Source organism: Salvelinus namaycush, chromosome 35 (genome assembly GCF_016432855.1).
Source record: "Salvelinus namaycush isolate Seneca chromosome 35, SaNama_1.0, whole genome shotgun sequence".
Taxonomy (NCBI): Eukaryota; Metazoa; Chordata; class Actinopteri; order Salmoniformes; family Salmonidae; genus Salvelinus; species Salvelinus namaycush.
Window position 1 is genome coordinate 4,674,437 of NC_052341.1, and position 27,338 is coordinate 4,701,774.

The following is a 27,338-nucleotide window of genomic DNA, read 5'->3' on the forward strand; positions in this document are numbered from 1 at the left end:
TTTCCCCTGCCTGGACCCAATCACAGACAAGCTGTTGCAGCTTCAGCCAATCACAGGGCCACAGCTCTGGGATTGACGACTGCTTATGTTGCTACCAGCTGCCCAAATCTTCAGGAGCATCATTGCAGGGGAAAAATCTAAGAGGGATCCTTGGGACGTCTAACTCTGATGTAACCCCATTGAAGTTCACATTTCAAACAGTTAAAGTAAGGGTTAGGTAAAGGTTATGCTTAACGTTAAGTTTAGGGTAGGGGAGTTTAGGGTAGGGGTTAAGGTTAGATTTAGAGCAGGGAAGTCCCAAGGATCTCACTTTGTATCTACCATCATTGCAGAGGCTGCCTCATTTTGCATATACAGTTTGGCTGTGGTGTGGGGCATCTTTCTGATCCAATACGATGCTGCATAGTGGTTTGGTTTAGTTCAGGATCCTATAAAGAGTGTATTATGTTGTCTGTAGGGTTTTAAAATGCAGGTAACTTACCCAGATTTTCTTTAAATACAGAAATCCTGGTTGAAGGATTCCAGATGCCCTGCTGATTCCGGGAATCTTCCCACTGGGATTTCAGGAAAAACCTGGGGATTTTAGGAAAGCTACCAGAACCCACCATTAGATCAACCAGATACCTAACTAACTGTCTGTACCTGTCTCTCTCCCACCTCATCCTCCTCTTCCTCTTCCTTGACGCTTGACCTGGGCAGCAGAGAGACAGAGAAGTGATGTCATCAACAGTGGACCGGGACAGCATGGTGACTAAGAGTTCCCTTTACACCCGGACGGCGGGCTACGGAGACGGGGAGAGGGAGAGCCCCTACCAACCCAAAGACCTAGATTACTCTCTGGGCATCGCACGAGAAGAGGTGCCCCTCTACCCTCTAACCTCTACCCTCTAACCTCTAACCTCTACCCGCACCACTCACTACTGTCAAATTCATATCCGTTGTAGGAATGTTACTGTCGTACTGTATTGGAGGAACAGGTTGACATTCAGTAGTAGTCATATTCCTACAAATGTTTAGCTTTTATACAGACTGATCCCTTCCTCGTGTTTCTTTTGATGTGTGTACATGAACTGTACCTAATAAAGTTCTCTCTCTTCCTCCCTCTCAGATCGTGTCCAAGGAGAAGGAGGTACTGGAGTGGCAGAGGAAGTACGAGGACAGTCGACAGGAAGTGCTGGAGATGAGGTGAGATGATCGACTGTCAGTCAGTCACGATACCTTGACAACGGTCAGTTACGTTACCTTGAGAACGGTCAGTCACGTTACCTTGACAACAGTCTATCACGTTACTATGACAACAGTCAGTCACGTTACTATGACAACAGTCGGGTTGGTGTAGAGCGGTGGTGGTGTACATCTGGCCAGGAGAGCCTACGCTCTTAGTAAAAAGGCTTCCAAAAGGGTTCTTCAACTGCCCCCATAAGATAACCCATTTTGGTTCCAGGTAGAACCCTTTTAGGATCCATGTAGAACCCTCTGTGGAAATTGTTCTACATGGATCCCAAAAGGGTTCTACCTGGATCCCAAAAGGGTTCTACCTGGATCCCAAAAGGGTTCTACCTGGAACCAAAAAGGGGTTCTTCAAAGGGTTCTCCTATGGGGATATCCAAAAGAACCCTTTTAGGTTGTAGATATCACAGTTTTTTTTGTAAGAGTGTAGTTAAGATTAACTAGGGGACTTATTTCATTAGGCTGATTGGCCCCAACGATAAGGAGGGTTAAGTAGCTAAGAGGGGAGGCAAGGCTAATCCACCCGCTTACCTCTCTCTCCGGAAACACCAAAACAAAGCTGTCTGAAAAAGACTCTTGTAGTCCAAACGCATTGCAGTTGTGTGTGCTGATGTTCTCTAAACTATAGGCGGATCTGCTCTCTTACAGTATATGCAGTCTTTGTAAATACTATAGTTTCTGCATCATGCTACTTGTTTTCTTTCTTGACATGTAGGAGCCTCCCTTCTGCTGCCCTCATCTCACCCAAAACAAGCATTTAGGAGCCTCCCTTCTATTGCCCTCATCTCACCCAAAACAAGCATTTAGGAGCCTCCCTTCTATTGCCCTCATCTCACCCAAAACAAGCATTTAGGAGCCTCCCTTCTATTGCCCTCATCTCACCCAAAACAAGCATTTAGGAGCCTCCCTTCTATTGCCCTCATCTCACCCAAAACAAGCATTTAGGAGCCTCCCTTCTGCTGCCCTCATCTCACCCAAAACAAGCATTTAGGAGCCTCCCTTCTATTGCCCTCATCTCACCCAAAACAAGTGTTAGCTAATCCAAAATGTATCATTTTAAAAGAAAAAGCAATTTCTCGCATGGAATAGCCTTCATTTCTCAGAACAAGAATAGACTGATGAGTTTCAGTAGAAAATTATTTTTCTGGCCATTTTGAGCCTGTAACCGAACCCAGTATCTGGAGCTGATGCTCCAGATACTCAACTAGTCTAAAGAAGGCCAGTTTTATTGCTTCTTTATTCAGAAAAACAGTTTTCAGCTGTGCTAACATAATTGCAGAAGGGATTTCTAATGATCAATTAGCCTTTTAAAATGATAAACTTGGATTAGCTAACACAACGTGCCATTGGAACACAGGAGTGATGGTTGCTGATAATGGGCCTCTGTACGCCTGTGTAGATATTCCATAAAATAAATCTGCAGTTTCCAGCTACAATAGTAATTTACAACATTAACAATGTCTACACTGTATTTCTGATCAATTTTATGTTATTTTAATGGACAAAAAACGTGCTTTTCTTTCAAAAACAAGGACAATTCTAAGTGACTCAAAACTTTTGAACGGTTGTGTATACTAGATGTGTGTGCATGTATACTATGTGTATATATACACTGCTCAAAAAAATAAAGGGAACACTTAAACAACACAATGTAACTCCAAGTCAATCATACTTCTGTGAAATCAAACTGTCCACTTAGGAAGCAACACTGATTGACAATACATTTCACATGCTGTTGTGCAAATGGAATAGACAAAAGGTGGAAATTATAGGCAATTAGCAAGACACCCCCAATAAAGGAGTGATTCTGCAGGTGGTGACCACAGACCACTTCTCAGTTCCTATGCTTCCTGGCTGATGTTTTGGTCACTTTTGAATGCTGGCGGTGCTCTCACTCTAGGGGTAGCATGAGACGGAGTCTACAACCCACACAAGTGGCTCAGGTAGTGCAGCTCATCCAGGATGGCACATCAATGCGAGCTGTGGCAAGAAGGTTTGCTGTGTCTGTCAGCGTAGTGTCCAGAGCATGGAGGCGCTACCAGGAGACAGGCCAGTACATCAGGAGACGAGGAGGAGGCCGTAGGAGGGCAACAACCCAGCAGCAGGACCGCTACCTCCGCCTTTGTGCAAGGAGTAGCACTGCCAGAGCCCTGCAAAATGACCCCCAGCAGGCCACAAATGTGCATGTGTCAGCATATGGTCTCACAATGGCTCTTAGGATCTCATCTCGGTACCTAATGGCAGTCAGGCTACCTCTGGCGAGCACATGGAGGGCTGTGCGGCCCCACAAAGAAATGCCACCCCACACCATGACTGACCCACCGCCAAACCGGTCATGCTGGAGGATGTTGCAGGCAGCAGAACGTTCTCCACAGCGTCTCCAGACTCTGTCACGTCTGTCACACGTGCTCATGTGCTCAGTGTGAACCTGCTTTCATCTGTGAAGAGCACAGGGCCCCAGTGGCGAATTTGCCAATCTTGGTGTTCTCTGGCAAATGCCAAACGTCCTGCACGGTGTTGGGTTGTAAGCACAACCCCCACCTGTGGACGTCGAGCCCTCATACCACCCTCATGGAGTCTGTTTCTGACCGTTTGAGCAGACACATGCACATTTGTGGCCTGCTGGAGGTCATTTTGCAGGGTTCTGGCAGTGCTACTCCTTGCACAAAGGCGGAGGTAGCGGTCCTGCTGCTGGGTTGTTGCCCTCCTACGGCCTCCTCCACGTCTCCTGATGTACTGGCCTGTCTCCTGGTAGCGCCTCCATGCTCTGGACACTACGCTGACAGACACAGCAAACCTTCTTGCCACAGCTCGCATTGATGTGCCATCCTGGATGAGCTGCACTACCTGAGCCACTTGTGTGGGTTGTAGACTCCGTCTCATGCTACCACTAGAGTGAGAGCACCGCCAGCATTCAAAAGTGACCAAAACATCAGCCAGGAAGCATAGGAACTGAGAAGTGGTCTGTGGTCACCACCTGCAGAATCACTCCTTTATTGGGGGTGTCTTGCTAATTGCCTATAATTTCCACCTTTTGTCTATTCCATTTGCACAACAGCATGTGAAATGTATTGTCAATCAGTGTTGCTTCCTAAGTGGACAGTTTGATTTCACAGAAGTATGATTGACTTGGAGTTACATTGTGTTGTTTAAGTGTTCCCTTTATTTTTTTGAGCAGTGTATATATATATATATATATATATATATATATATATATATATATATATATATATATATATATATATGTAGGAGCCTCCCTTCTGCTGCCCTCATCTCACCCAAAACAAGCATTTAGGAGCCTCCCCTCCCATATATATAATATTTGTATATATACTGTATACAGTTGAAGTTGGAAGTTTACATACACCTTAGCCAAATATATTTAAACAAAGTTTTTCACAATTCCTGACATTAATCCTAGTCAAAATCCCCTTTCTAGGTCAGTTAGGATCACCACTTTATTTTAAGAATGTGAAATGTCAGAATAATAGTAGAGAATGATTTATTTCAGCTTTTATTTCTTTCATCACATTCCCAGTGGGTCAGAAGTTTACATACACTCAATTAGTATTTGGTAGCATTGCCTTTAAATTGTTTAACTTGGGTCAAACGTTTTGGGTAGCCTTCCACAAGCTTCCCACAATAAGTTGGGTGAATTTTGGCCCATTCCTCCTGACAGAGCTGGTGTAACCGAGTCAGGTTTGTAAGCCTCCTTGCTCCCACACGCTTTTTCAGTTCTGCCCACAAATGTTCTATTGGATTGAGGTCAGGGCTTTGTGATGGCAACTCCAATACCTCGACTTTGTTGTCCTTAAGCCATTTTGCCACAACTTTGGAAGTATGATTGGGGTCATTGTCTTATTTGGAAAACCCATTTGCAACCAAGCTTTAACTTCCTGACTGATGTCTTGAGATGTTGCGTCAATATATCCACATAATTTTCCTACCTCATGATGCCATCTATTTTGTGAAGTGCACCAGTCCCTCCTGCAGCAAAGTACCCCCAAAACATGATGCTGCCACCCCCGTGCTTCACGGTTGGGATGGTGTTCTTCGGCTTGCAAGCCTCCGCCTTTTTCCTCCAAACATAACGATGGTCATTATGGCCAAACAGTTCTATTTTTGTTTCGTCAGACCAGAGGACATTTCTCCAAAAAGTACGGTCTTTGTCCCCATGTGCAGTTGGGGACAAAGTAGTCTGTTTTTTTATGGTGGTTTTGGAGCAGTGGCCTCTTCCTTGCTGAGCGGCCTTTCAGGTTATGTCGATATAGGACTCGTTTTACTGTGGATATAGATACTTTTGTCCTGTTTCCTCCAGCATCTTCACAAGGTCCTTTGCTGTTGTTCTGGGATTGATTTGCACTTTTCGCTCCAAAGTACGTTCATCTCTAGGAGACAGAACGCGTATCCTTCCTGAGCGGTATTACGGCTGTGTGCTCCAATGGTGTTTATACTTGCATACTATTGTTTGTACAGATGAACATGGTACCTTCAGGCGTTTGGAAATTGCTTCAGATTTGTGAAGGTCTACAATTATTTTTCTGAGGTCTTGGCTGATTTCTTTTGATTTCCCCATGATGTCAAGCAAAGAGGCACTGAGTTTGAAGGTAGGCCTTGAAATACATCCACAGGTGCACCTCCAATTGACTCAATTGATGTAAATTAGCCTATCAGAAGCTTCTAAAGCCATGACATAATTTTCTGGAATTTTCCAAGCTGTTTAAAGGCACAGTCAACTTAGTGTATGTAAACTTCTGACCCACTGGAATTGTGATACAGTGAATTATAAGTGAAATCTGTCTAAACAATTGTTGGAAAAATTACTTGTCATGCACAAAGTAGATGTCCTAACCGACTTGCCAAAACTATAGATTGTTTACAAGAAATGTGTGGAGTGGTTGAAAAAACGGGTTTTAATGACTCCAACCTAAGTGTATGTAAACTTCCGACTTCCAAAGTATTCTGTTTGTATATATATATACATATTTTTACGGTTATTATATTTTTATGTCAGTCTTGATCCGTAACCGTCGGTTACACAGTGATACAGTAGTTGTACCAGCCCTGCTTTTGAGTGATTACATTGTGCGTGATCGCCTGTGCAAAGAAAAACTCGACGGGTGTTTTGACAACTGCATTGCACACATTAACCTACCAATCCAAGAACTCATATGTATCTTTCAGAAACATGCTATGTCTTATGTTAATGAAACAAAGTGTTGAATATATATATATATTTTTAAATCAATTAATCTTTGCCGTTTGTGGTTCATAGGAGAATCGTGTCAGAGTATGAGAAGACCATTGCACAGATGATTGGTGAGTGTTTCTCTGAACATACAGCTACAGTATACTGACCCATCCCCAGTGTTTCTCTGAACATACAGCTACAGTAATACTGACCCATCCCCAGTGTTTCTCTGAACATACAGCTACAGTATACTGACCCATCCCCAGTGTTTCTCTGAACATACAGCTACAGTAATACTGACCCATCCCCAGTGTTTCTCTGAACATACAGCTACAGTAATACTGACCCATCCCCAGTGTTTCTCTGAACATACAGCTACAGTAATACTGACCCATCCCCAGTGTTTCTCTGAACATACAGCTACAGTAATACTGACCCATCCCCAGTGTTTCTCTGAACATACAGCTACAGTATACTGACCCGTCCCCAGTGTTTCTCTGAACATACAGCTACAGTATACTGACCCATCCCCAGTGTTTCTCTGAACATACAGCTACAGTATACTGACCCATCCCCAGTGTTTCTCTGAACATACAGCTACAGTAATAATGACCCATCCCCAGTGTTTCTCTGAACATACAGCTACAGTATACTGACCCATCCCCAGTGCTTCTCTGAACATACAGCTACAGTATACTGACCCATCCCCAGTGTTTCTCTGAACATACAGCTACAGTAATACTGACCCATCCCCAGTGTTTCTCTGAACATACAGCTACAGTATACTGACCCGTCCCCAGTGTTTCTCTGAACATACAGCTACAGTATACTGACCCGTCCCCAGTGTTTCTCTGAACATACAGCTACAGTATACTGACCCATCCCCAGTGTTTCTCTGAACATACAGCTACAGTAATACTGACCCATCCCCAGTGTTTCTCTGAACATACAGCTACAGTATACTGACCCATCCCCAGTGTTTCTCTGAACATACAGCTACAGTAATACTGACCCATCCCCAGCGAAGCTCAGTGTTTCTCAGTCCACTAAATAAGGGATTTATATCAATATTTGGTTAAATCTCCCTCACCTCACAAACTTTCAGTATGTTAAAAGACAAAACATCTTATGTGCACAATTCATTATTTGGTCAAAATTAAACACTGAATCTGCTATTGACGTAAACTGTGTTTCCACCTCTGATGCAGCAAAAGCTTTCACCCTTCAGATGGTTGTAGAATATAAATACATCTGATTCTCCAGCCTCCCTGTTATCTTCCACATCAAACCCACAAAGATTCACTCTTCGTCCTGTTTATCTCACTACTCTCCTTCATTTCTCCCTTTCCGCCTCTGGACATATGGGTTTCCATTATCCATATAGCACCAGGGGAGGCGTCAACTCCATTATCCATATATCACCAGGGGAGGGGTCAACTCCATTATCCATATATCACCAGGGGAGGGGTCAACTCCATTATCCATATATCACCAGGGGAGGGGTCAACTCCATTATCCATATAGCACCAGGGGAGGGGTCAACTCCATTATCCATATAGCACCAGGGGAGGGGTCAACTCCATTATCCATATAGCACCAGGGGAGGGGTCAACTCCATTATCCATATAGCACCAGGGGAGGGGTCAACTCCATTATCCATATAGCACCAGGGGAGGGGTCAACTCCATTATCCATATAGCACCAGGGGAGGGGTCAACTCCATTATCCATATAATACCAGGGGAGGGGTCAACTCCATTATCCATATAGCACCAGGGGAGGGGTCAACTCCATTATCCATATAGCACCAGGGGAGGGGTCAACTCCATTATCCATACAGCACCAGGGGAGGGGTCAACTCCATTATCCATATAGCACCAGGGGAGGGGTCAACTCCATTATCCATATAGCACCAGGGGAGGGGTCAACTCCATATCCATCCAGTCAATTCAGGAAGTAAACAGAAATTCAAATTTTCCTGAATTCTTCTCTATGAGAAAACAAATGAAATTGGAATTTCAGGTTATTCTTGAATGGACCGTATTGAAATGGAACGGACCCCAACTCTGTACAACAAGGTGAAGGAGCGATGCATTATTTTTCTTCTAACACACGGATATGGCTCTCTCACCTGTCTGGCAGGCTCGGAGTCAATTCCATTTCAATTCAGTCAATTCATGAATTAAGTTGAAAATTCCTATTCCAATGTTCCTCAATTAGAATTTAGAATTTCGGGTTGAAATGGAATTGATCCCAACTCATATGTCCTGCAGTCTCCCAGCTTGACTTATAACTCAACCCCTTATTTTGTATTTCTGCTCCCGTCTTGGCGTGTTCCTATTGTATAAACTCTCTCTAACAGGGCTGCCGGGTGAGTATCGAGGAGTCTACCTATTAGTTGTTTGTGTCTTCAGATCACACCCGTCTGTTAATAAAGAGAGAGAGAGAGAAAACTCTCTTCGTCTAGTGACATTTGTCTTTACATTGTTTGTTGTCTTTCACTTTTCAACGTTTGTTTATCAGGAAACTGGTGGTACTGTACCTTTAATATACGTTTCTACAATGCACAGCACCAGCTTTTCTTACTGAGCCTTTCTGTCATAGGATATCATGTAAAGCAAGGCCCGTTAAAGGCTCCTTTCACTCACAAATGTGATTTTATCTGTGTTTTATGTATATATATATTTCAACACTGCGAGGTTGGAATAATACTGTGAAATTCTGAAAATTATGATAATGTCCTTTTTGTGTAAGAGCTGTTTGAAAATACAGCCAGAAATGTCAGCCTGTTTTGATGAGATAGAGTTTTGGCCTGCCTGGTGACATCACCATTAGTTAATTCACCAATAAGAAAGAGAGTTCCAAACCTCTCTGCCAATAACAGCTCGTTTTCAGTTTTCCCCTCCCCATTCAGACCACTCCCACCATTAAGGCTAAGTACATAACTATGTGAGTTCAAAAAGAAAAACACACACACACACACACACACACACACACACACACACACACAGACACAGACACAGACACAGACACAGACACACACACACACACACACACACACACACACACACACACACACACACACACACACACACACACACACACACACACACACACACACACAGACACAGACACAGACACAGACACAGACACAGACACAGACACAGACACACACACAGACACAGACACACACACACACACACACACACACACACACACACACACACACACACACACACACAGAGAGAGAGACACAGAGACAGTACTCCAGCACTTTGGATTTGAAGTTATAAAATGCCTATGAGTTTAAAGTGCATACTATAATGTTTAATTTGAGGGTATTTTCATTCATATCGGTTGAACTTTTTGTACATAGTCCCCTCATTTTAAGGGACCAAAAGTATTGGGACAAATGTACTTATATGTCTATTAAGGTAGTCAAAAGTTAAGTATTTGGTCCCATATTCCCATAGCACGCAATGATTACATCAAGCCTGTGACTCTACGAACTTGTTGGATGCATTTTCAGTTTGTTTTGGTTGTGTTTCAGATGATTTTGTGCCCAATAGAAATTAATGGTAAATAATTTATCGTGCCATTTTGGAGCCACTTTTATTGTAAATAAGAATAGAATACATTTATAAACACTTCTACATTAATGTGGATGCTACCATGATAACGGATAATCCTGAATTAATCGTGAATAACGATGAGTGAGAAAGTTACAGACGCACATTTATCATACTCACCCAAAAATGCTAACCTTCCCTGTTATTGTAATGGCGAGAGGTTAGCATGTCTTAGGGGTATGATATAAAATGCTAACCTCCCCTGTTATTGTAATGGTGAGAGGTTAGCATGTCTTGGGGGTATGATATAAAATGCTAACCTCCCCTGTTATTGTAATGGTGAGAGGTTAGCATGTCTTGGGGATATGATATAAAATGCTAACCTCCCCTGTTATTGTAATGGTGAGAGGTTAGCATGTCTTGGGGGTATGATATAAAATGCTAACATCCCCTGTTATTGTAATGGTGAGAGGTTAGCATGTCTTGGGGGTATGATATAAAATGCTAACCTCCCCTGTTCTTGTCATGGTGAGAGGTTAGCATGTCTTGGGGGTATGATATAAAATGCTAACATCCCCTGTTATTGTAATGGTGAGAGGTTAGCATGTCTTGGGTGTATGATATAAAATGCTAACCTCCCCTGTTATTGTAATGGTGAGAGGTTAGCATGTCTTGGGGGTATGATATAAAATGCTAACATCCCCTGTTATTGTCATGGTGAGAGGTTAGCATGTCTTGGGGTTATAATATAAAATGCTAACCTCCCCTGTTATTGTAATGGTGAGAGGTTAGCATGTCTTGGGGGGAATGATATAAAATGCTAACCTCCCCTGTTATTGTAATGGTGAGAGGTTAGCATGTCTTGGGGATATGATATAAAATGCTAACCTCCCCTGTTATTGTCATGGTGAGAGGTTAGCATGTCTTGGGGGTATGATATAAAATGCTAACCTCCCCTGTTATTGTAATGGTGAGAGGTTAGCATGTCTTGGGGGTATGATATAAAATGCTAACATCCCCTGTTATTGTAATGGTGAGAGGTTAGCATGTCCTGGGGGTATGATATAAAATGCTAACATCCCCTGTCATTGTAATGGTGAGAGGTTAGCATGTCTTGGGGGTATGATATAAAATGCTAACATCCCCTGTTATTGTAATGGTGAGAGGTTAGCATGTCTTGGGGGTATGATATAAAATGATAACATCCCCTGTTATTGTAATGGTGAGAGGTTAGCATGTCTTGGGGTTATAATATAAAATGCTAACCTCCCCTGTTATTGTAATGGTGAGAGGTTAGCATGTCTTGGGGGTATGATATAAAATGCTAACCTCCCCTGTTATTGTAATGTGAGAGGTTAGCATGTCTTGGGGGTATGATATAAAATGCTAACCTCCCCTGTTATTGTAATGGTGAGAGATTAGCATGTCTTGGGGGTATGATATAAAATGCTAACCTCCCCTGTTATTGTAATGGTGAGAGGTTAGCATGTCTTGGGGTTATAATATAAAATGCTAACCTCCCCTGTTATTGTAATGGTGAGAGGTTAGCATGTCTTGGGGTTATAATATAAAATGCTAACCTCCCCTGTTATTGTAATGGTGAGAGGTTAGCATGTCTTAGGGGTATGATATAAAATGCTAACCTCCCCTGTTATTGTAATGGTGAGAGGTTAGCATGTCTTAGGGGTATGATATTTGCACGTCTGTAACTATCTTATCCGTGTTCATGGTAGCATCCATATTCACGTTGCAGCAGTGGTGTAAAGTACTTAAGTAAACATACTTGAAAGTACATTTTAAGTCGTTTTTGGGGTATCTGTAATTTACTTTACTATTTATATTTTTGACAACTTTTACTTTTACTTCACTACATTCCTAAAGAAAATAATGTACTTTTTACTCCTTACATTTTCCCTGACACCCAAAAGTACTCATTACATTTTGAATGATTAGCATGACAGAAAAATTGTCAAATTCACACACTTATCAAGAGAACATCCCTGGTCATCCCTACTGCCTCTGATCTGGAGGACTCACTAAACAGAGAACATCCCTGGTCATCCCTACTGCCTCTGATCTGGAGGACTCAGTAATCAGAGAACATCCCTGGTCATCCCTACTGCCTCTGATCTGGAGGACTCACTAAACAGAGAACATCCCTGGTCATCCCTACTGCCTCTGATCTGGAGGACTCACTAAACACACATGCTTCATTTATAAACTATGTCTGAGTGCTGGAGCGTACCCCTGGCTATCCATAAATAAAAACAAGCAAATGGTGCCGTCTGCCTTCTTTAATATCAGGAATTTTAAATGGTTTATACTTTTACTTTTGATGCTTAAGTATATTTAAAACCAAATACTTTTAGATTTTTACTCAAGTAGTATTTTACTGGGTGACTTTTACTTTTACTTGAGTCATTTTCTATTTAGGTATCTTTACTGATACTCAAGTATGACAATTAGATACTTTTTCCACCCCTGTGTATCAATGTCATTGTATCAGAGCCAAAACAACAACAAAAATGTGTCGCTGTCCCAATACTTTTTGAGCTCACTGTCGATAAGAGGGTTTCAAACATCTCCTCGGGGACCCCTAGACGTTTTACGTTGTTGTAGCAGCCCTGAACAAGCTCACCTGATTCACCTATTTAAGGTCTTACTGACTCAGGTATGTTAGCTGTGGGATAGTTAGGTGGAATAGCTGGAGGCTCCCAGAGGAGAGGTTTGAATAGCCCTGATATAGACAGAAGTCTCAGGTATGTACTAAAATAAACACCAGGAACCCTGGTCACCTGTAAACTAACCCCTGCTCAAGGGGGGGGGGGGGGGGGTCAGAATGTTCCAATACTCTGTCAGTTTGTTGCTGTTCTCTGAAGTCTCTTTAGGCCTCGTTCATTTCGCTCATCGTTCCGTGTTTGTTCTGTCCGCATGCTTCACACAGAAACACAAGGTTTATCAACATTGCCTTCGTGCTAAAATGTCCCTAATGCAGGCGTCATTATCTAACGTAGGTAATGCAGGCGTCATTATCTAACGTGGGTAATGCAGGCGTCATTATCTAACGTAGGTAATGCAGGCGTCATTATCTAACATAGGTAATGCGGGCGTCATTATCTAACGTAGGTAATGCAGGCGTCATTATCTAACGTAGGTAATGCAGGCGTCATTATCTAACGTAGGAAGACGTAGCAGTAGAAACCTACTCTGTTTTTTTTTATTGATGTCAAATCCATTCTCTACAATTTCTCAATGAATGTAGTTACCAGTGTGTCTCTGTTTAGCCTCATTTATACTTGGCGCTAACATGCATCCTTAGTCCTGATCTTGTCCGCGTTCTGATTGTGCCCACATGTTCTAAAACATGTTTACACGTGATATTAAAAATGTCTCTAATATTCGTCTACTGTGTCCGCATTGTGACCAGATTTCTTGGTCCCTCTGTATACAAATGATACACTTGTAAGATGTCCAGACACAATGATTGGCTGACTACCTCCGGAGGCGGTCAGGAAGATTTGATCACAATTAGTCTTTTAATCATCTACATCTGTTAGGAAAATGTGGGCACAATCAAAATCTGGACAAGATTACGACAAAGGATACATGTAAAAACCAGGTATAAACAGGGCGTGCGTGTGTATATGTAAGCATGTGTGCGTGTGTGTGTCGATATACATATTTCTGTGTGTGTGTGTGTCGATATACACATTTGTGTGTGTTTTAGTGTCTTTGTATTTGTGTGTGCAGTATCAGGACCACCATCTCATCTCTATCCTCCCTCTCCTCTCTCTGTCCTCCCTCTCCTCTCTCTATCCTCCCTCCATCTCTCTCCTCTCTATCCTCCCTCCATCTCTCTCCTCTCTATATCCTCCCTCTCCTCTCTCTATCCTCCCTCTCCTCTCTCTCTCTATCCTCCCTCTCATCTCTCTATCCTCTCTCTATCCTCCCTCTCCTCTCTCTATCCTCTCTCTATCCTCCCTCTCCTCTCTCTATCCTCTCTCTATCCTCCCTCTCCTCTCTCTCTATCCTCCCTCTCCTCTCTCTATCCTCCCTCCATCTCTCTCCTCTCTATCCTCCCTCCATCTCTCTCCTCTCTATATCCTCCCTCTTCTTTCTCTATCCTCTCTATCCTCCCTCCATCCCTCTCCTCTCTCTCTATCCTCCCTCTCCTCTCTCTATCCTCCCTCTCCTCTCTCTATCCTCCCTCTCCCCTCTCTATCCTCCCTCTCCTCTCTCTCTATCCTCCCTCCATCCCTATCTATCCTCCCTCTTCTCTCACTATCCCCCCTATCCTCTCTCTATCCTCCCTCTCCTCTCCTCTCTCTATCCTCCCTCTCCCCTCTCTATCCTCCCTCTCCCCTCTCTATCCTCCCTCTCCCCTCTCTATCCTCCCTCTCCTCTCTCTATCCTCCCTCCATCCCTCTCTATCCTCCCTCTCCCCTCTCTATCCTCCCTCTCCCCTCTCTATCCTCCCTCTCCCCTCTCTATCCTCTCTATCCTCCCTCTCCCCTCTCTAACCTCCCTCTCCTCTCTCTATCCTCCCTCCATCTCTCTCATCTCTCCATCCTTCGTCCCTCCATCTCATGTCTCTGTCTGTCCTCTCTCTCTCTTCTCTTTCTGTGTCCTCCCTCCCACCAGACGATGAGCAGAGGGATAAGTCTCTGTCTCACCACACCATCCAGCAGGTGATCATAGAGAAGGACCAGGCTCTTTCAGACCTCAACTCAGTAGAGAAAAGTCTGGCCGAACTGTTCAGACGATACGAGAAGCTGAAGGACGTCCTCGAGGGCTACCGCAAGGTAGGGGGGGGAGAAAGCACAGACACGGCTTCTGACGACTGCATACACACACTTACCGAAGGCTGTTCGTCACTGTCGATCATGACGATATTCCAGTCATTATTATTGTAGTGTCATGACTTCAGTCGGTTATTTGAAGTCCTGCCTTTGGGGTCTGGGATGGCTCAGTTGGTAAGAGTGAGATGCTTAGCAACGGCGATCTTGTGGATTCCCACAGGGATCACATAAGAACTCAGTGTACTGTAACGTAGGATAACATGTGTCTGTTTAGGGGCATCTTCATATCAGACCCATTCAAACACTGTCTCTCTGTGTGTTACCATTCAAACACTCTCTCTATGTGTTACCATTCAAACACTGTCTCTGTGTGTGTGTGTGTGTGTGTGTGTGTGTGTGTGTGTGTGTGTGTGTGTGTGTGTGTGTGTGTGTGTGTGTGTGTGTGTGTGTGTGTGTGTGTGTGTGTGTGTGTGTGTGTGTGTGTGTGTGTTACGATTCAAACACTGTCTCTCTGTGTGTGTTACGATTCAAACACAGTCTTTATGTGTGTGTTACCATTCAAACACTGTCTCTCTGTGTGTGTTACCATTCAAACACAGTCTCTCTGTGTGTGTGTGTGTTACCATTCAAACACAGTCTCTCTGTGTGTGTGTGTGTGTGTGTGTGTGTGTGTGTGTTACCATTCAAACACAGTCTCTCTGTGTGTGTGTTATAGTTGATAGTTTACTAAAACCCTAAATCAGGTGTCTCTCTTTCTGGCTGTGTGTCTCCCCATCAGAATGAGGAGGTGTTGAAGAGGTGTGCTCAGGAGTACCTGTCCCGGGTGAGGAAAGAGGAACAACGATACCATGCCCTGAAGATCCATGCAGAGGAGAAACTAGACAGGTGAGCCCTGAAGATCCATGCAGAGGAGAAACTAGACAGGTGAGCCCTGAAGATCCATGCAGAGGAGAAACTAGACAGGTGAGCCCTGAAGATCCATGCAGAGGAGAAACTAGACAGGTGAGCCCTGAAGATCCATGCAGAGGAGAAACTAGACAGGTGAGCCCTGAAGATCCATGCAGAGGAGAAACTAGACAGGTGAGCCCTGAAGATCCATGCAGAGGAGAAACTAGACAGGTGAGTCCTGATGGACCTCCCTCCCCTCTGGAGAAACTAGACAGGTGAGTCCTGATGGACCTCCCTCCCCTCTGGAGAAACTAGACAGGTGAGTTGAGACCTAATGGACCTCCCTCCCCGCTGAGTCTGGTTCATCTCTAGGTTTCTTCCTTCTCTGATGTCTTTTTCCCTTGCCACTTGGCTTCAGTTCATTTGTTGATAAAAGCTGACGAGATAACGTCTGGTGTTTTTCCATCTAGACAGATCTAAACCAGGGGTTTACCAGTGTTTTAATGTGTGTCTGGTGTTTTTCCATCTAGACAGATCTAAACCCAGGGGTTTTCCAGTGTGTTAATGTGTCTCTGGTGTTTTTCCATCTAGACAGATCTAAACCAGGGGTTTACCAGTGTTTTTCTATCTAGACAGATCTAAACCCAGGGGTTTTCCAGTGTGTTATTAATGTGTCTCTGGTGTTTGTGTTTTCATCAGGAGTGTAACACTGAAAAACTTGGGCAAAGCAGAATCAACAACGTCTGTATCATTCAAGACTGTTGCTTTGTGAGAAGGTGTTTAAGTTCACGGTTAGCCATTGTGATGTAAATGATTGGCTGAAAATGACCAAGGGCCTTGCCTTGGCTCCAAGTCAGAGCAGGTAGGCCGGAGCCATGGCTCCAAGTCAGAGCAAGTAGGCCGGAGCCATGGCTCCAAGTCAGAGCAGGTAGGCCGGAGCCTTGGCTCCAAGTCAGAGCAGGTAGGCCGGAGCCATGGCTCCAAGTCAGAGCAGGTAGGCCGGAGCCTTGGCTCCAAGTCAGAGCAGGTAGGCCGGAGCCATGGCTCCAAGTCAGAGCAGGTAGGCCGGAGACTTGGCTCCAAGTCAGAGCAGGTAGGCCGGAGCCTTGGCTCCAAGTCAGAGCAGGTAGGCCGGAGCCATGGCTCCAAGTCAGAGCAGGTAGGCCGGAGACTTGGCTCCAAGTCAGAGCAGGTAGGCCGGAGACTTGGCTCCAAGTCAGAGCAGGTAGGCCGGAGCCATGGCTCCAAGTCAGAGCAGGTAGGCCGGAGACTTGGCTCCAAGTCAGAGCAGGTAGGACGGGGCCTTGGCTCCAAGTCAGAGCAGGTAGGCCGGAGCCATGGCCCCAAGTCAGAGCAGGTAGGCCGGAGCCATGGCCCCAAGTCAGAGAAGGTAGGCCGGAGCCATAGCCCAGTGATACGTGGGTGCCGGCCCAAACAGATAGAAACAAAAAAGTCTGAGCCTTTTTTGGGGGTAAAACACTAGGGTGAATCCTCAGTGGAAATGGTGCCATAGAGTCTGTGTCTCTCTCCTAACCCCCAGGGCGAACTCTGACATCGCCCAGGTGAGGATGAGGGCTCGTCAGGAAACAGCAGCGTACCAGGCCTCTCTCAGGAAGGAGACCATGAAGGTGGACTCACTGGAGAGAACCCTGGAACAGAAGGTACAATCTCTCAAACACACACACACACACACACACACACACACACACACACACACACACACACACACACACACACACACACACACACACACACACACACACACACACACACACACACGTTATGTGTGTGAAAGACTGCATTCAAACCCAGGTGTCCTGCATGCCACAAGACTATGTTAGCCATCTGCGCCAAAAAACCAAGATGGAAGTCTTCAGTCTAAACATGACCGAATGGAGCCCACGTCTCCTTAGAGCTTTTCAGAGGGATGTAAAATAACCTCCTGGTTTTGTTTCTCTTCCTTAAAAGAACAAAGAGATCGAAGAGCTAACCAAGATCTGTGACGAGCTGATCGCCAAGATGGGGAAGAGCTAGCAACGCTGAACACGTCCTGCCCATGTCTCCAGGGCCTCAGGGGGACGGAGTGGTAGAGGAAGACAGAAGAAGGACAGAGAGAGGAAGTTTCCTCTTCTACTCCAATCCCTGGACAGATGGATTTGACGGACAGCTGAGGATGTTCTACACTACTGACAGACTATGTCCATGTATCTACTGGCAACATCGCCCCCAAGAGTATTGGAGGGTAACTCCTGGTCAATGGCTTCCTCACCATGTACAGTTTGATGTGCCAATGTGTACCACGTATCCTGTATCAATGGTTTGGTGAAAGGGACTTGGAAATGGTTATCATGAATGAGAGAGAGAGTGTGTGTGGGTGGTTGTGGGTACATGTGTACGTGTGTGTGTGTGTGTGTGTGTGTGTGTGTGTGTGTGTGTGTGTGTGTGTGTGTGTGTGTGTGTGTGTGTGTGTGTGTGTGTGTGTGTGTGTGTGATAGAGAGAAAGAGCATTGATTGAAGACATCGAATGATGGGAAAGACTGTTGGTCTGCTGTTGTCATCAGTTGTTAAACACGAGAGAATTAATGGTGGATGAAAAGAAAAACAGCAATATTGTGTATACACACACACACACACACACACACACACACACACACACACACACACACACACACACACACACACACACACACACACACACACACACACACACACACACACACACACACACACACACACACACACACACACTGAGTGTACAAAACAGTAAGAACACCTTCCTATTATTGAGACCCCCTTTAGCCATCAGGACAGCCTCAGTTCATCAGAGGTATGGACTCTACAAGGTGTTGAAAACACCTTGTAGATGCTGTTGACTCCAATACCTCGTTCAAAGGCCCTTACATTTTTTCCCCATTCACCCTCTGAACGGCACACACACACACACAATCCATGTCTCAAGGCTTAAAAATCATTCTTTATCCCGTCTCCTCCACCTTCATCTACACCGATTTTAAAGTGGATTTAACACGTGACATCAATAAGGGATCATATCTTTCACCTGGATTCACCTGGTCAGTCTGTGTCATGGAAAGAGCAGGTGTTCTTAATGTTTTGTCCACTCGGTGTATATGACAGACTAAATCAACGAATCGTTCAGTTAATAAGAGATAAACTTGGTCACAGAGAACTGCACGTGGAAGTGTCAACCTATAAACGGCTTTCTTTTTGTAAATAGGTAAATTGCGCTGATTTAGAATGATTCTAATAAAAATACACTTGCAATTTTCATATTCTGTCAGTTTAAATGTCTTCTTTGGATCGTGAAATCTTGGAGACACTTTTTGCTACATATTTTGGGTCATAGCTTTTTAATTTTGATATTATTGATAATGAAAAGTAATTGTTACTGTAATAATCAGTTGTTGGGACAGAGGGTAGTTAATGAATTACATTTCTGACCGGTATGTCACAGTCCTGCTATGGTCGATGTCTTCACATGGTTGGAGCCATTGAACAAAAAAAGAGCTCTGCACAGCTACACGCCTGGGTTCAAATAGTATTTGAAATCTTTCGGCGTTTGCTCTAGCTTGGCCGGGATTGACAAATTGCAGTTTTGAGACTATTTTATTAGTCTCTTAAAGCCAGGAAAGGTCAATCGAGCACAGATAAAGTAATTGAAATGATTTCGAGTAGTGTTTGAACCCAGGTCTCATCTGCTTACAACGCGCAATAAAGGATGGCAATTAAAAACATGGGCTGTAGTTTCTTTCAAACAACAAGGGATTAGGCTGTGTTTAACTCCTGACACACACACACACACACACACACACACACACACACACACACACACACACACACACACACCCACCCACCCACCCCCCTCCCTCCCTCCCCCCCCCCCCCCCCCCCCCCCCCCCCCCCCCCCCCACCTACCTCCCTCCCTCCCTCCCTCCCTCCCTACCTCCCTACCTCCCTACCTACCTACCTACCTACCTACCTACCTACCTGGGATCCCCAGTGTTTATTTCAGGACAGTGTTGTGTATAAAATATATCTAATAAGTGGACGGCCTAAACTGCCCTGGAGGATGCCAACTGTTCCTGGACAGGGATAACAGAGGCCTATCTGACCGGCTCAAACAGGTATCATATATGTGGATGTGTTGACCTGATTGTATTATTATATCACCTCCACAATAGCATAGTCATCGGTTGAAGCTCGATGTTAAATTCATATCTCCCGCCCATCATATCATAGCTAGTATGACAACAATCTCGATAAAAAAAAAAAAATGTGCTAACCAACATGATTGGACGTATATGTCTCTCGTCATGAGCCATCCGGCCATTACTGAGAACCACGTTCTGGAGTTTTTAAAGAGTATTTTCTGTGCCTACCTAGCTCAGATTCTATACTATACTATATACTATACTATATGGTCCATAAATGGCCATTGGATTTAAAAGATGTCGAATTGACTACGTTTTTTATTAAATGTAGAATTTATCACTTGGACCAGAAATTTGGTTGCTGGGCAACAGCAGCAGCTAGCTAGTAACATGAGAGCAGCTGTAGCTAGCTTTTTATTGTTTTTATTTATTAACCTTTAACGAGTCACCAACCCGGATCCGGGATCACCCCCCACTCCCCCCCCACTGAGTAGCATAGCTAGCATAGCGTCACAAGTCAATTGTAGCATCTAAATATCATTAAATCACAAGTCCAAGACACCAGATGAAAGATACAGATCTTGTGAATAAAGCCACCATTTCAGATTTTTAAAATGTTTTACAGGGAAGACACAATATGTAAATCTATTAGCTAACCACGTTAGCATAAGACACAATTTTTTTACTCCAACAGTTTTTTCCTGCGTCAGTAGCTATCACTAATTCGACTAAATAAAAATATATATAGCCACTAACCAAGAAACAACTTCATAAGATGACAGTCTGATAACATATTTATGGTATAGCATAGTTTTTTTTTGAAAAATGTGCATTTTTCAGGTATAAATCACAGTTCTACATTGCAGCTGCAATCTGAAATAGTGCTGACGCAGCCAGAACAATTACAGAGACCAACGTCATATAACTAATTACTTATCTTAAAACATTTCAGAAAAATACACAGCGTACAGATATTGAAAGCCCAACATCTGGTGAATCCAAACAATATTTCAGATTTATTAAATGTTTTATAGCGAAAACAAAATGTAGCGCTAAATTAGCATAGCCACGCCAGCCAGAACCAGCTGGGCGCCCCCGACCAGTTCACATGCACGACAGATATATGAAATAACATCGTAAATTGGGTCTTACTATTGCTGATCTTTCATCAGAATGTTGATCAATGTGTCCTTAGTCCTGATGAGTCGTTCAATCCATTCATAATGGCAACTTTCCCTCTTCATTTAGCATATGTACTGGTCGACTGGCCAAAGTAAAAAAAGTCACAGAACGGAACACGGCAAAACTCCCGAAAAAATTCAAATAATCTGATTAAACTATATTGAAAAAACATACATTAAGATGATATGGTCACATGTATCAAACAAACTTCGAGACGGAGATAGTTTTCATCCGTAACGGCAGCAAAACAGTAGACAATCGCACCTCCAAATAGCGCGAATCAGAGAACCGGAAGTTGTCGGTCACGCCAAAGAAATAGGTCTTATTTCACGTCAGTACAAGGTAAACAAAAAATTTCTCCTCTGACGTCCTCTTGACACCCAGAGGAAGACGAATGAAGTGTGTTTCGGGTCATAGGTGGCGTGACCATATATAGGCAGAGCGTTGAAGCGAGCATACACATCTTGCATTCTTCTTCTTGGTCAGGGAAAGTGCTGTCAAATGACTTCTGTTTAACTCAGAGACAAAATTGAAACGGTTTTAGAAACTATAGATTGTTTTCTATCCAATGGTATTAATTATATGCATATAGTAAGAGCAATAATTGAATAAGAGGCAGTTTAATCTGTAGAGGAAATTATGCTAATGCGAAAACAGCACCCCCTATAGTGGCAAGAAGTTTTAAGGTACTTTTCAGTGTGTTCCCAGAATTCTGAATCCTGTAAGCAAAGTGATATTGAAAATATCAGTAGACTCAGTCTATCTGTAGGCTCAGTCTATCGGTAGGCTCAGTCTATCAGTAGGCTCAGTCTATCAGTAGACCCAGTCTATCAGTAGGCTCAGTCTATCGGTAGGCTAACTCTATCAGTAGGCTAAGTCTATCTGTAGGCTCAGTCTATCAGTAGGCTCAGTCTATCAGTAGGATCAGTCTATCAGTAGGATCAGTCTATCAGTAGGCTCAGTCTATCAGTAGGCTCAGTCTATCAGTAGGATCAGTCTATCAGTAGGCTCAGTCTATCAGTAGGATCAGTCTATCAGTAGGCTCAGTCTATCAGTAGGCTCAGTCTATCGGTAGGCTCAGTCTATCGGTAGGCTCAGTCTATCAGTAGACTCAGTCTATCAGTAGGCTCAGTCTATCAGTAGGATCAGTCTATCAGTAGGCTCAGTCTATCAGTAGGCTCAGTCTATCAGTAGGCTCAGTCTATCAGTAGGATCAGTCTATCAGTAGGCTCAGTCTATCGGTAGGCTAACTCTATCAGTAGGCTAAGTCTATCGGTAGACTCAGTCTATCGGTAGGCTAACTCTATCGGTAGGCTAACTCTATCAGTAGGCTCAGTCTATCAGTAGGCTAAGTCTATCAGTAGGCTCAGTCTATCAGTACGCTCAGTCTATCGGTAGGCTCAGTCTATCGGTAGGCTCAGTCTATCGGTAGGCTAAGTCTATCGGTAGGCTCAGTCTATCAGTGGGGTAACTCTATCAGTAGGCTAAGTCTATCAATAGGCTCAGTCTATCAGTAGACTCAGTCTATCAGTAGGCTCAGTCTAACAGTAGTCTCAGTCTATCAGTAGGCTCAGTCTATCAGTAGGATCAGTCTATCAGTAGGCTCAGTCTATCTGTAGGCTCAGTCTATCGGTAGGCTCAGGCTATCGGTAGGCTCAGGCTATCGGTAGGCTCAATCGGTAGGCTCAGTCTATCAGTAGGCTAAGTCTATCTGTAGGCTCAGTCTATCAGTAGGCTAAGTCTATCGGTAGGCTCAGTCTATCGGTAGGCTCAGTCTATCGGTAGGCTCAGTCTATCGGTAGGCTCAGTCTATCTGTAGTCGAAGTCTATCGGTAGGCTCAGTCTATCGGTAGGCTCAGTCTATCGGTAGGCTCAGTCTATCTGTAGTCGAAGTCTATCGGTAGGCTCAGTCTATCGGTAGGCTCAGTCTATCGGTAGGCTCAGTCTATCGGTAGGCTCAGTCTATCTGTAGTCTAAGTCTATCGGTAGGCTCAGTCTATCGGTAGTCTAAGTCTATCGGTAGGCTCAGTCTATCTGTAGTCTAAGTCTATCGGTAGGATCAGTCTATCAGTAGGATCAGTCTATCTGTAGGAACAGTCTATCACTAGGATCAGTCTATCACTAGGATCAGTCTATCTGTAGGATCAGTCTATCTGTAGGATCAGTCTATCAGTAGGATCAGTCTATCAGTAGGATCAGTCTATCAGTAGGATCAGTCTATCAGTAGGCTTAGTCTATCAGTAGGATCGGTCTATCAGTAGGCTCAGTCTATCAGTAGGCTCAGTCTATCAGTAGGATCAGTCTATCAGTAGGCTCAGTCTATCAGTAGGATCAGTCTATCAGTAGGATCAGTCTATCAGTAGGCTCAGTCTATCGGTAGGCTCAGTCTATCGGTAGGCTCAGTCTATCGGTAGGCTCAGTCTATCGGTAGGCTCAGTCTATCGGTAGGATCAGTCTATCGGTAGGATCAGTCTATCGGTAGGATCAGTCTATCAGTAGGATCAGTCTATCAGTAGGCTCAGTCTATCAGTAGGTTAAGTCTATATTTTACCTAGTTGCTGCATTAACTATACCGTAATAATAACACCTCGTCAACTTGACCTGCACGTCAGAAATATGGCTCAGTTTCTTCCTGACAGTTTCCTTTCTGCTGTCTTGTTGACGATAAACATGAGAAGGGTGTCGTGATAAGTGATGCCTTAAGAGAGGGCAGAGCAGGGAGGAGTGTGGTGGGCTGGGTCAAGCAGGGCGGAGTCAGGTGTGGTGGGCTGGGTCAAGCAGGGCGGAGTCAGGTGTGGTGGGCTGGTTCAGGCAGGGCGGAGTCAGGTGTGGTGGGCTGTGTCAGGCAGGGTGGAGTTGGGCGGAGTCAGGTGTGGTGGGCTGGGTCAGGCAGGGTGGAGTTGGGCGGAGTCAGGTGTGGTGGGCTGGGTCAGGCAGGGCGGAGTCAGGTGTGGTGGGCTGGGTCAGGCAGGGTGGAGTTGGGCGGAGTCAGGTGTGGTTAGGGAGTGGTCACATGAGTCCCATTACGTCACCATCTCTCTCTACTGATTAGGTGTGGCTGGACGGAAGCACTCTGCGGTTCATTAAGACAGGGACAGAGACGGAGCTAGCCTAGCCGCTAACCGAGCCATAGACCCCCATTGGAAAAGCTAACCGCTAACCGGTAACCGCTAATCTGGTCTGTGGAGGCAGGCAGAGGTATTAGCTCCCTGGTAGAAGAAGACAGGATTAAAATGAGAGGTGGTTTAGCAGCAAACAACCTGCTTTTCATTGTGTGATCGCATCGCTCCACGGAAGGACCCGGAACAAAGGACCAAGAGGAACCAGCATCAACATGAGAGCTGTCCAGTACTGTACCGTCCTCCTCGTCACACTACTCTTCCTCGCTTCATGCTGTAAGGACTTTCTCTCATCTTCTGTTGTTCTGTTTGCCTTGTACCTTTCTGGACACCACATTGCCCTCTTCTTATGCTTTTCATCCTTCCATTCTATGTCATCCCTCCATTCTATGTCATCCCTCCATTCTATGTCATCCCTCCATTCTATGTCATCCCTCCATTCTATTTCATCCTTCCATTCTATGTCATCCCTCCATTCTATGTGATCCCTCCATTCTATGTCATCCCTCCATTCTATTTCATCCCTCCATTCTATTTCATCCCTCCATTCTGTCATCCCTCCATTCTATGTCATCCCTCCATTCTATGTCATCCCTCCATTCTATGTCATCCCTCCATTCTGTCATCCCTCCATTCTATGTCATCCCTCCATTCTATGTCATCCCTCCATTCTATGTCATCCCTCCATTCTATGTCATCTCTCCATTCTATGTCATCTCTCCATTCTATGTCATCTCTCCATTCTATTTCATCCCTCCCCTCTCTATCACGCTCTCTCTCTCTCCTGGCCCCCTCTCTCTCTCTCTTGGCCCCCTCTCTCTCTCTCTCTCTCTCTCTCTCTCTCTCTCTCTCTCCTGGCCCCCTCTCTCTCTCTCTCTCTCTCTCTCTCTCTCTCTCTCTCTCTCTTTCTCCTGGCTCTCTCTCTCTCTCTCTCTCTGTCTCTCTCTCTCTCTCTCTCTCTCTCCTGGCCCCCCCCTCTCTCTCTCTCTCTCTCTCCTGGCTCTCTCTCTCTCTCTCTCTCTCTCTCTCTGGCTCTCTCTCTCTCTCTCTCTCTCTCTCTCTCTCTCTCTCTCTCTCCTGGCCCCCCCCCTCTCTCTCTCTCTCTCTCCTGGCCCTCTCTCTCTCTCCTGGCCCTCTCTCTCTCTCTCTCTCTCTCTCTCTCTTCAGCTTGACTTATTCCGCTGGTGTCCTTTTTTAAATGACACCTTTTAAAGAATCTTCTTCATACTCTTTAGTGGACGAAGTGGGATTAAATGTCTTTGTATAGTTTTGGCCTCTGAAAGTATGTAGTTTACCATAAACAAGACGAATACTGTACTATTTGTTATGTGGCATATTTGATGGCAGTCATGTCTACAAAGCAAGAAGCATTACATGGTCTTATATATTCAAAAACCATCTTGGTGGTTTTACCATCGGTTATCCTCTAACTAGCGTTCAATCACACCGGCTAATCTCTTAATAGGCCTATGGGCTGACCATAAAAGTGTGTGTGTGTGTGTGTGTGTCCATGTGTGTGTGTGTGTGTGTGTGTGTGGTCGTGTAACAGGGATGATTGGGCTCATCTGTGGTGAAGACGGGGGGTCAACATGTCATGTCAGCATGGTGGTACCGGAGTCTAGGACCAAAAGGCTCCTGAACAGCTTCTACCCCCAAACCATAAAACTGCTGAACAATTAATCAAATGGCCACCGAACTATTTACATTGAACCCCCACTGCTGCTACTCGCTGTTTATTATTTATGCATAGTCACTTCATCCCCAACTCCATGTACAAATTACCTCAACTAACCGGTACCCCCTTTATATAGCCTCCACATTGACTCTGTACCGGTACCCCCCTGTATATAGCCTCCACATTGACTCTGTACCGGTACCCCCTGTATATAGCCTCCACATTGACTCTGTACCGGTACCCCCTGTATATAGCCTCCACATGGACTCTGTTCCGGTACCCCCTGTATATAGCCTCCACATGGACTCTGTTCCGGTACCCCCTGTATATAGCCTCCACATTGACTCTGTACCGGTACCCCCTGTATATAGCCTCCACATTGACGCTGTACCGGTACCCCCCTGTATATAGCCTCCACATTGACTCTGTACCGGTACCCCCTGTATATAGCCTCCACATTGACGCTGTACCGGTACCTCCTGTATATAGCCTCCACATGGACTCTGTTCCGGTACCCCCTGTATATAGCCTCCACATTGACTCTGTACCAGTACCCCCTGTATATAGCCTCCACATGGACTCTGTTCCGGTACCCCCTGTATATAGCCTCCACATTGACTCTGTACCGGTACCCCCTGTATATAGCCTCCACATTGACGCTGTACCGGTACCCCCCTGTATATAGCCTCCACATTGACTCTGTACCGGTACCCCCTGTATATAGCCTCCACATTGACGCTGTACCGGTACCCCCCTGTATATAGCCTCCACATTGACTCTGTACCGGTACCCCCTGTAAATAGCCTCCACATTGACTCTGTACCGGTACCCCCCTGTATATAGCCTCCACATTGACTCTGTACCGGTACCCCCCTGTAAATAGCCTCCACATTGACTCTGTACCGGTACCCCCTGTATATAGCCTCCATATTGACTCTGTACCGGTACCCCCTGTATATAGTCTCCACATTGACTCTGTACCGGTACCACCTGTATATAGCCTCCACATTAACTCTGTACTGGTACCCCCTGTATATAGCCCCCACATTGACTCTGTACCGGTACCACCTGTATATAGCCTCCACATTGACTCTGTAACGGTACCCCCTGTATATAGCCTCCACATTGACTCTGTACCGGTACCCCCCTGTATATAGCCTCCACATTGACTCTGTACCGGTACCCCCCTGTATATAGCCTCCACATTGACTCTGTACCGGTACCACCTGTATATAGCCTCCACATTGACTCTGTAACGGTACCCCCTGTATATAGCCTCCACATTGACTCTGTACCGGTACCCCCTGTATATAGCCTCCACATTGACTCTGTACCGGTACCCCCTGTATATAGCCTCCACATTGACTCTGTACCGGTACCCCCCTGTATATAGCCTCCACATTGACTCTGTACCGGTACCCCCCCTGTATATAGCCTCCACATTGACTCTGTACCGGTACCCCCTGTATATAGTCTTCACATTGACTCTGTACCGGTACCCCCCTGTATATAGCCTC

The 27,338-nt window shown here is 44.9% G+C and overlaps 1 protein-coding gene across 1 annotated transcript in view; it reads left to right on the top strand.

The window, feature by feature from the left end:
• The window catches only part of LOC120029364 (transforming acidic coiled-coil-containing protein 2-like), a 76,841-nt gene extending 58,793 nt beyond the window's left edge, over positions 1-18,048 (top strand). The window contains exons 13-19 of the mRNA XM_038974592.1: positions 700-858; positions 1,109-1,185; positions 6,506-6,549; positions 14,631-14,791; positions 15,567-15,673; positions 17,217-17,337; positions 17,645-18,048. Coding sequence (XP_038830520.1) covers positions 700-858; positions 1,109-1,185; positions 6,506-6,549; positions 14,631-14,791; positions 15,567-15,673; positions 17,217-17,337; positions 17,645-17,710 — 735 coding nt within the window. The 3' untranslated portion in view covers positions 17,711-18,048. The remainder of the gene's footprint in view (positions 1-699; positions 859-1,108; positions 1,186-6,505; positions 6,550-14,630; positions 14,792-15,566; positions 15,674-17,216; positions 17,338-17,644) is intronic.
• The last annotated feature ends 9,290 nt before the right edge of the window (positions 18,049-27,338 follow it).